Genomic DNA, 9,875 nt, shown 5'->3' on the forward strand with positions numbered 1-9,875 from the left:
TATTGAAATGTCAAATAGCTGTGATAATATTTTGATACTAATACAAATGTGTATAACTGGACTGAATCTTACACATGCAGAGAATAAAACTGGCTGCTGCCGATTTGCATTGCTGTCTTCATTTCTTTATATGAACAATTTAAGAAAAGAAAATTAAACAAAGAATATCTGTTTTGTTTTTACCAACAAAAGTGTGTTTGTTATCATGAGCACATGCTATAACTTCCTCTGTCAATATAACAAATGAATACCCGGAATTACATGACAATATCCAGACGCAGAATCTTCAGTATTTTGTAAATAGCTCATTAATGGGACTTAGCTCAAAGGCTTGTGTGTAATTGGTCAGGAGGTCCTGAACTGTCATCATTCAAGCTCAATAAACATACATTGTTTCCCATCCTTGGTTTAACTTTCCTTTCTTGGTTTTGTGGCAAGATAAATGCGAAACAAAGACCATTAAGTTTTTACCTATACATTACAACACACTTAAAAATAAAGGTTCTTAATTGGCATTGATGGTCCCATGAGGAACCTTGAACATCCATGGAACCTTATAAATGGAGAAAAGTTTCTTTATCATTGAGAAAGGTTCTTTAGACTTTTAAGAACTGTTGACTGAATGGCCCTCTGAATGGCATCACTGCAAAAACAACCTTTTGGAACCTTTACTTAAAGAGTGTGAAGACAAGGACTACATGTACAGAAGTTTTGAATAAGAAAAAAAAACGTTCAGTTAAAAATGTTCACATATATTTGGGTTTATATAACTGAGACACACAGACGGTTTCTTCAAAATATCATTTTATTTACACCTTCTGTGCGTTTGTACATGGCAAAATACATAGTTTTACAACAGCAACTGACAATTACCAATTTCACATCTTAAATATATAGTGAGCAAAGTTCAACACTTCCTAACCAAATACATCTGCACAGTCTCAAGCCGCAGAGCAGATGAGTCTGTGTGGTTGTTAGTTTCCAGTCAGCTTCCCATGGACTTGGATCTGTTTGACACATGTAAACTATGGGCCTTTGAGCTGCTGGTCTTCAATGGGAAGTTAAATTTATGAATCGCTCCCACACCCAATGTCTAAACAGCGAGCTCTGGACTGATCGTTGCTAAATATATCTTGTTAAGGAGTTATGGAGTGTCTGGGTGCAAGGGACAAGAGGATCAACAAACTATTTAAAGATATACACAAGACGTCAGTGCTTGAAAAGTGATTGATTAAAGCGCATACAACACCACTGAGTATCTTAACACATACTACATGAGAAGAGGATAAATTATTACAATTAATAATTTGACTTTTAAATTAATTTATATACTTGTATACCCATATTCTTTGCACATCATACAGTATCATGTACTCTGAATAGTGTATGTAGTCGTATGTACAGTATTACTATACAATAATATTAAAAAAGAATAAATTAATCAATAAATAAGCTTTATAATCATTCAAAGCAGCAGAACACAATTTGTACTTCAACAACAGTAAAGTAATGCAAAGTATGCGTCAGGCATGGGAATAATCCTGGCAGGCTGAAAAGTCTTGTGAAGGATATCTGTGGGTGGCATGACCTTGCGAGACAGTTTCCATTCATCCTCCTGCCCTAACGGTGATAAGGGTCCAAAAGAAAGAAGGATGACAGAGGAGTACAGGAGGAGAGTGATGGGGAGTAAATGATGTGTCTTCGCTTTAGGGTAGACTGGGGGGGTCAGAAAGTAGTTACAATATAAAACAGCCACGGAATCCTCGTCCTCCATGCAGCTTGGAATTGTCTTTGGTCCTCACACACATGTTTTTCAGTCCTGACACCTTCTTATCACAGCCATGCTTTGGGTGGGAGCGCAGCTCGCACGGCATGTGGAGCAGGAGGGGGTGAGAGCCCCCATAGCCCCCTTGTTGATGTCGTCTGTCGCCAATGGAACAAGGCGGACGGATTAAGATGTACAAACTGCATCCTTTGTCAACAGTCCCATTCTCATATCTCAGCAGTGACATGCTTAATTCCATGGTGAAATGCAGAAGAAATGTTACTGACGAAAAGAGAAAGCCAGGATTAAGTGGCTCAATGAAATGTAATATTTCAAATCAGCTTAATTGGTTTGAGACATTTCAGAAGTTCACATTGTCCTTTTCCGTTGTCTCTCTTTCATGATCATCTGTTTATTGCTTAGTTTCTGCACTGAAGTAATGGGACTCATTCATTTATAATTGCATTGATTATTATGGATTTATACCCACAGGAGTACTTCTCACAAAGCGTTTTTGCATAATTCACAACACGTACACATACACCTGAATTTCTTCTTGTCCTCCATCTAATGGTAATGAATTTGGTGTTTTACTAAATTATCGATTGAATGCCTGAGGTTACTTATTTGCATAAAATGCCCAAAGCATCAATCTCCTTTCACACAAACCTTCCTTTCCCATCCTCAAAACCAGTTCAAACTGAAAAAAACACCTTCCACACAAACGTCAAACTTCTCATTAGCCAGCTGTACATACGGTCAAACCAAAATGTATTCAGACACCTTCAACATTTCCCACATTATCACAGTTTATTCGCTGTATTTTAGAAACTGGTAATAAAATATGATAACAACTCAAAGTTAAACTCAAAGCTATCAACTAACTTTGATAGAAAGGTATGTAATGGATTACAACCAACCAAAAATTATTCAGACAATTGTTTGTAAGACAATATTTACACAACTATCAATACTTTGTTGACCAGTTACCAAGTAATGCTTAATTTTGTTGCATTAGCAATTAAAGGAAAAACACTTAAGTCTGAATAATTGGTCCCAATTTTTGTATCAGTTTTACCGGTAGTCTACTGTATGAAGCATTTTTGGGTATAATGTCACAGTTCTGCACCTACTAGTAAAAACATATCAAAAATTATATCTGGTGTCTGAATAATCTTTGGTTTGATCTGTCTTTTTCTTTTGAAAAACATTGAAACTTAAACTGTAATGTACTTTTATTACTTTTTTTCTGTATATGATGAAATCTATTCATAAGGTTTCACCTTCCACCCAGAGTATAGGATTTTTAGCACACAATTTATTGCTGAATTACGATTTCAAACAAATTTGTGTATATGACTGGTTAATGAATGAGACCCATTGTTGCTAACTATGAATACCCATAATATGAGTTGTTCTCAGACACATTCGAAAGTCCAGACTGGTCCGTTCTGATCTGTTTTACCTCTTTACCCTGATAACAGTTTCACTTTAACTTGGACAGTTCATATCAAACGCATTCTGCAAGGCAGGAAGCTGCATATTGACTTGGCGGTGTCACGATACTGAGTTATGTGGAAACTAGAAACAGGCAGTTTCACAGGCTTCTTGTCTCTGGTAGTGTCACTGGACTGACCCCGTGGTGCTTGAGTTCGCTGCCATCTCTACAAAACACCCACTTAGCGAGAACTCTGCTGACGCAAACGATACGGCCAAGTATGTAACGAGTCGGAGTTGATATAATCTCTGACTTAAACTTCAGTCTTTACTGATAAGAACAGCTCATTTATCCCGGCTGATCTCGAGGCATGTTGGTGGTTCAATTATTGTCTTATGTTCCACCCAATCCTTATTCAGCAGGGATGAAATGGTCACCGTTCCCACTAAATCTTGAATTGTGGCCTCTCGTCACGTGGCTCCAGATTCCATTGATTTCATGACTCCTGCTAACGCTGTTCAGGTTGGGAGTAAGAGCTCATCCATTGACAAAACTTGGTGTGTAGGCCATAGACAATAACTGTCTTTTAGTCTCCTTACAATCCAGTCTCTCAGTTTCACCCCACTTCCCCATGTCCATTAAATACTATCTGCATCCACACTTTGCTACCACCATTCCTTCATATTTATACTGATATGTCACCACACCTGCATCATCTAGGTAGAGCAACGAGATGGGATCTAGTTCAGTGGGGACACAACAAGCCCTGGACACTCTTTGTGGACTTTTCAGACTGACCAAAGTTTGCACAATGGCGTGTTTTGTAGGTGTAACATGTTTGGTCAAAGGGTACATGCACGTCCCAGTACACTCGTAGGCTTCGTAACCGGAGGGTGCTAGGATCCAACTGTCCCAGCCAATGTCTTTGAAGTCCACATAGAGGGAGGTCTTTTTACACTGGTTGCCTTTCGCATTGCGTCGGATTCTAGACGCTGTGTCATAGATAAGGTTGGAGCGCATCTGTAATAGAGCTTCCTCGCTCTGCTCCTCATCTTTTTGTCCCATAACTTCCAGGTCATCCCAGAGACCGTTCAGTTCTAGTTCAAGGTTGTCTTGAACACCTGGCCCGGTGGTCTCATGCTGGATTAGCTCATTCAACTCTCGTTTGTCTCCGCGATGGTCTCCGCTCTGATCATCAGAGAAAACTATCATTAAGGGTTTGTGTTTGTCCTCAGGGCTGGTGTCAATGTCCATGTCCCCTCCTCTGGCATTGCCTTCATCTTTACCTTCAGTTTCCGTCGCGCTCTGAGAGTCCAAACTGGCTATGTGGACCTCCAGCCTATGGGTGGTGCCGTAGTCTGATTTTCGCCAAAGATGCACCGCAATGGTCATGTCAAAGGATTCCCACCTGTTATCTGTACCATAAACCTGTCGAGATGCCAACTCCACTAGTTCTGTTTCATCCTCATGCTTGGTTTGATTTCCTTCCTCAATATTGTCCCCTCTTATTTGCTGACTGCTGTTTGTTTCAAGCTGTTTGACCTCGTATATGGTCACTTTTCTGTCAACACCAGCGTATTTGTTACGGTCGGTCTGGACCAAAGTGTAGAGTCGGAGCTCAGCTGCGGTGACTCTCTCGTGATGCGGGATAGACACGTTGAAGATAAGTGGGTGTCGTCTCACCCCACCAGGTCCCACGCTGCATGGGGAGGAGTCTGAAGAGAACAAAATAATACAAAATTATTAGTAATTCAAATTTTCATGTTGTCATTAAATCTACCATAAATGGTATAAATGATTTTTTTTTTGTAAATATATATATATAAACATTTCATACATTTATGCAATCCAAGCAAGATCAGTAGGCTAGTTAATAAAAATGAAAGTAGCTGGGTGAAAATTAGGTCAAATTTTCACTTTTACATGCATTTCTAGACAACCTGAAGATTATTAACTTTAACAACATCAAAACATGAAGTAAAATCTCTTTTAATTGTTCATATAGTTATGCAGAGATATTACATTTGCATCAGTGTGCTATGATTTATAACCAAAAAATGCTAACTATACTTCCAGTCAAAAGTTTTAAGATTTTTCAAAAAAGTCTCTTCTGCTCACCAAGCCTGCATTTATTTATTCCAAAGTACAGCGAAAACAGTAAAATGAATAAAACAATAAAATATTTTTAATATTAAAAATAACTGATTTCTATTTGAATATATTTTAAAATGCAATTTATTCCTGTGATTTCAAAGCTGAATTTTTAGCATCATTACTCCAGTCACATGATCCTTCAGAAATCATTCTAATATACTGATATGCTGCTCAAAGAAACATTTAATTTTTATTATTATGCTGAAAACAGCTAAGTAGATTTTTTTTCAGGTTTCTTTGAAAAGAAAGTTCAGAAGAACAGCATTTATCTGAAATAGAATTTTTTTGTAACATTATAAATAAAAAAATAAAAAAATACTCAAATGTTATAAATATTGATAATAATAGTAATAATAAAAAATCTTCCTTGAACAAATCAGCATATTAGAATACTTTCTGAAGGATCATGTGATACTAAAGACTGGAATAATGATGCTGAAAACTGAGTTCTGATCACAGAAATAAATTACATTTTCAAATATATTCAAATAGTAAAGATTTTTCACAATATTACTGTTTTTGCTGTATTTTGGGTCAAATAAATGTAGGCTTGGTGAGCAGAAGAGAATTCTCTGAAAAAAACACAAAAAATCTTACTGTTCAAAAACTTTTGACTGGTAGTACATTATTATATTGAATCAATTAACTGTTCAAAAATAGTGCAAATAGTGCAAAAAAAAAAGCATTTTAGAAAACGTATCTAACATTACTACTTCGATTACTTTAAGCACAATAAAATAATTTATTTTATTGCTATCACCAGATTTTGCAAAACACCAACAGTACAAAAACAGTTTTACAATCTTTCCTGGAAAAGTAAACATGCATTTACCTTCATTTTTAAAGCTGCGTACAATGTTTGCAGAAGGCATTGCTGTTCTGTCATTGGCGAAGCGGTTGTAGAGTTCCAGCATGTACTCAGGGGGCTCAACTCGAGTGGCTCCTGGCTGCATAGGAGGGCCAGGACGTGTCAGGTTAAAAGTGCGAAGAAACTGTCCCTTCAGGGTCTCCAGCAAGCTCTGCATGTCAACATCACTGTCCTGCTCTAGGAGTGAAGGATCCAGAACCCCTCCATGTCCGTCATCAAACCCTGGAGCGGTGCGAAACCTCTCGGGGGAGCCGATAGGGCTACTTTGTGCACAGAAAGGTCCCCAGGAGAGGAAGAAAAAGGCCAATAAAATAGATGTGCTGGATGTACACATAATCCAAAAGAAATTCCTGCTGACACCCATGATGTGAGACAAATGAGGTGTGTATCAGCTATCGGAGTTTTGAGGAGCAAAATCTAGATCTATAGATCCAGTGGCGAATGCCTTTAATTTGAAGAAGTCAAACCTTTCTTCTGGATAGAAGGTCAATGGTCGCTCCAGTACAGAATGAAGTAAAGTAGAACCGTCCTATGTTGCTTTGGTTCTTACATGTAGCCGCACACTGGTCACTGCATTTAAGCGCCTCTATTCCTGACCTCTGAGCATTTATTCTACTTCTCACCTTTTGATGTCTGTAAAGTTTGTGTTGAGGGTGGTTTCACTACGTGAAGGAGATGTCCCTCTGTGGCATCTCTTTTCAAATGTTTTTTCCTCTCTCTCTCACTCTTGCTCTCCCTACTTTCTCTCTCTGTCCCTTATCTTCAAACTAGGAAGCTCTGTGTTTGTAGTGTTCATAGAGTCCCTGTGTGTGTGTGCGTGTGTGTGCACCGTTATCTGCTTTCTTTTCCTTAATGAGGATTTTGTAAACATCGCTCTGATACGTGCAGAAGCCCCTTCCTTTGTTTGGGTGGGTGAGCCAGGGCAGATTTTGGGCCTTGTGTTTATTTGTTTTTCGTATGATTTCCTATGAGTGTTGGGACTTAAGTTCATTGACCATTTCTTTTTGACAAATGTCTGAAGAGTGCCTCCGTATCTTCGAACAAGGAGGATAAATATCTGCGGTGACGGAAATTGAAATGAAATGAGGTGTGAGAGGTTGCGGGATAGACTGAAAGCAGCCACTTTTTGTCATCACAAAGCTTTTATCTGTGAATCTGTGTGTATCGCAGAGCGGTTTGTAAGCATCAATTGCAATGAAATGCGTACTTGAAAGTGAAATATTTCCTCATGGAAAATAAATAAGATGTTTTTCAAACTGCGGACAGATGACTGTACCTCTTTTTCTGACACAAACAAAACTCACTAAGAATTCTGTGCATGTGAATATTTTGTTTGTATTTCCACTGACTTCTGGAGCATCTTATCATCTGTAGGGGTGTGCAGCAGGGTGCCTGATGAAGAGCTTCTGCGCTTGCGGGCAAAAACAAACCGCTTATTCGGAAGTGGAGGGAAGCCCTTATCATCCATTCTGAGGGGCTGACACGGCTCTGTGGCCAATGGAAAACGTCTCCAGAGGCTCAGGATGTCAAGTACTTAATAGAGGGACTTCATACATCCCTACCCAGCAAAGCTCTATTGAGGCAATTATCAGAATGGCTCATTCAAGAAGAGTTTATACTTTCAATACTTGCCCAGGATCATTTTCAGCCTATCTGATCCAAATCTGTGTTTCCTCTAAATTGACACAGGATCTAGCAGTGGTTCTCAAACATTTTGATTCTGGCTATTCAGACTCAAGGCTATTCAGTGACAATGCTATATACAAATGGTCAGTAACCAGTAGCCTATTTTCATATAAAAATGCACATGCATTTAAGTTTTACTGATTTATTTTTGCAGGTATACAAATCACACTTTTCCACAGAGGTCCTGCCAAAGGAACAGTTCATAAAAAACAACTCACTCGTTGCTCAAAACCTCTCTGCTGATATTTTTCCGTGGAACACAAAAAGAGAAATTTTGAAACAAGTCCACTCTCCTTTCCATACAGTGCCTAAAAGAAATGTATAAGTATTTTTTGATTTATGCATTATACTCCAAAATCTGTTGAAGGCATCAGTGTTGGTGATGTCAAATACAAAATGAAAAACAATTGAATTACAGCATTTATCAAAATGCATCAACCAAAAATGACTAAAACTATAACACAGGGAATCAATGTTTCGTCTTGTTGGACCGTATATGACCATTTTACTAAAATAGTTTCCTAAAATCAGAATTTAGAGAAGGTGTAGTTATTTAAGATGAACCGATTTGTGAATCACTAGAATGAGTCAGACTTTGAACAACCCAGAGTGTTTTCATGTCGCATTATCAATCGGGCCTATTGACGGCACTGAAAGTAAACAATGCCAATAAACCGAACAAAACTTGCTAATTTTGCTGATTATTGCTGCTGAAAATTGTCAATTATTGTCATAATTATTGGCTGTACTAATTGGTCGGACCGGGAAGTACTATAGACTGCTAAAAGTTATAACAATTCAAGGAGTTGTGGTTGGCCAAACTAAACCCAATATTTCAAGAATCTTGACAATCTTGATTCGTGTTTGTTCTTATCATTTCCAGTGAGGTGAAATATTAGACTAATAGGCCTATCTTAATTAATACTGCTTGTACATATCTTTAACACCTATTAACTTTAGTTTGTCAAAATATTGGGCCCTTTCCTGCTTACTAAGTCCTTTTCTATACGATTTAGCAGCTTCCACACATTTTTACCGTGGCTTAGACAGCATAAATTAGCAGAACAAATTCAGTAGTAACTGTGCAATCCATGCTGTTGTTTACCTCCGAGTATCGCCAGCCTGTCCACACATCCAGGTAACTTAACTGACCAAATTGTGAGCCTCTAGGAACATGTTTTGCTATTAAGCTGTGTAAACAATGAATAGCGTTGTGTCTCATCACTTGTTGAAAAAAGTAAAAATATAGCTACCAGCTTAAAATTAAACACCAATGGGAGCCAAATGATATTTTTCATGACTAATTAATTCATTGCCAACAACATCAAAAGAATCTCACCTGGCTTCCACTTGACTTGCTCTGTTAGGACACTCTCCAGACCAGCATCCATAATAACGTCAAACGTGGGCGTTGCTTTACATGTCATGCATGTGAACGGTATATTGTCTGTCGGCTATCAAAACTGACAATACTGACGACTCATTTCAATATGTGTGATTAGAAAAGTGTTTCAGTCTTTCGTGATTCAGTCTGAATAATTCGTACGATTCAACTGATCAAATCGTTTGCGGCAAAAAAAAATAACTAGTTTCAGTCGCGATTTAATCTGAATCATTTGTACGATTTAATTGTTTGAATCGTTTGCGGCAAAAAATGAACTAATTTCATTTGGGATTCAGTCTGAATCATTCGTACGATTCAATTGATCGATTTTTTAATTGAGATGTATACATAAAAATACGGATAAAATAAGCTTTTCATTGATGTATGGTTTGTAGGGATAGGATAATATTTGGCCAAGATTTGAAAATCTGGAGCAAAAAATCTAAATATTAGAAATCGCCTTGAAAGTTTTCCAAATTAAGTTCTTAGCCATGCATATTAAGCTCTACATATCATTATTATAAAGAACAGCATGTACATGGGCATTCGCTTGAAATGTTGACCCAGTAACGAGTGTCAC

The 9,875-nt window shown here is 37.9% G+C and overlaps 1 protein-coding gene across 1 annotated transcript; it reads right to left on the reverse strand.

The window, feature by feature from the left end:
- Positions 1-3,217: 3,217 nt before the first annotated feature.
- On the reverse strand, positions 3,218-6,589 carry bmp10 (bone morphogenetic protein 10). Its single transcript, XM_073841341.1, has 2 exons — positions 6,190-6,589; positions 3,218-4,918 (listed from the first exon to the last, which is right to left on the reverse strand). The coding sequence occupies exons 1-2, from the start codon at positions 6,587-6,589 to the stop codon at positions 3,849-3,851; spliced, it is 1,470 nt and encodes a 489-aa protein (XP_073697442.1). The 3' UTR covers positions 3,218-3,848.
- Between the last annotated feature and the right edge of the window lie 3,286 nt (positions 6,590-9,875).

This window comes from Garra rufa, chromosome 5, assembly GCF_049309525.1.
Source record: "Garra rufa chromosome 5, GarRuf1.0, whole genome shotgun sequence".
In the NCBI taxonomy this organism is placed as follows: Eukaryota; Metazoa; Chordata; class Actinopteri; order Cypriniformes; family Cyprinidae; genus Garra; species Garra rufa.

Coding starts and splice junctions, on each gene's coding strand:
- bmp10 (XM_073841341.1), bottom strand. CDS start 6,589: ATGGGTGTCAGCAGGAATTTCTTTTGGATTATGTGTACATCCAGCACA. Junction 4,919..6,189: donor ACGCAGCTTTAAAAATGAAG/GTAAATGCATGT, acceptor TGTTCTCTTCAG/ACTCCTCCCCATGCAGCGTG.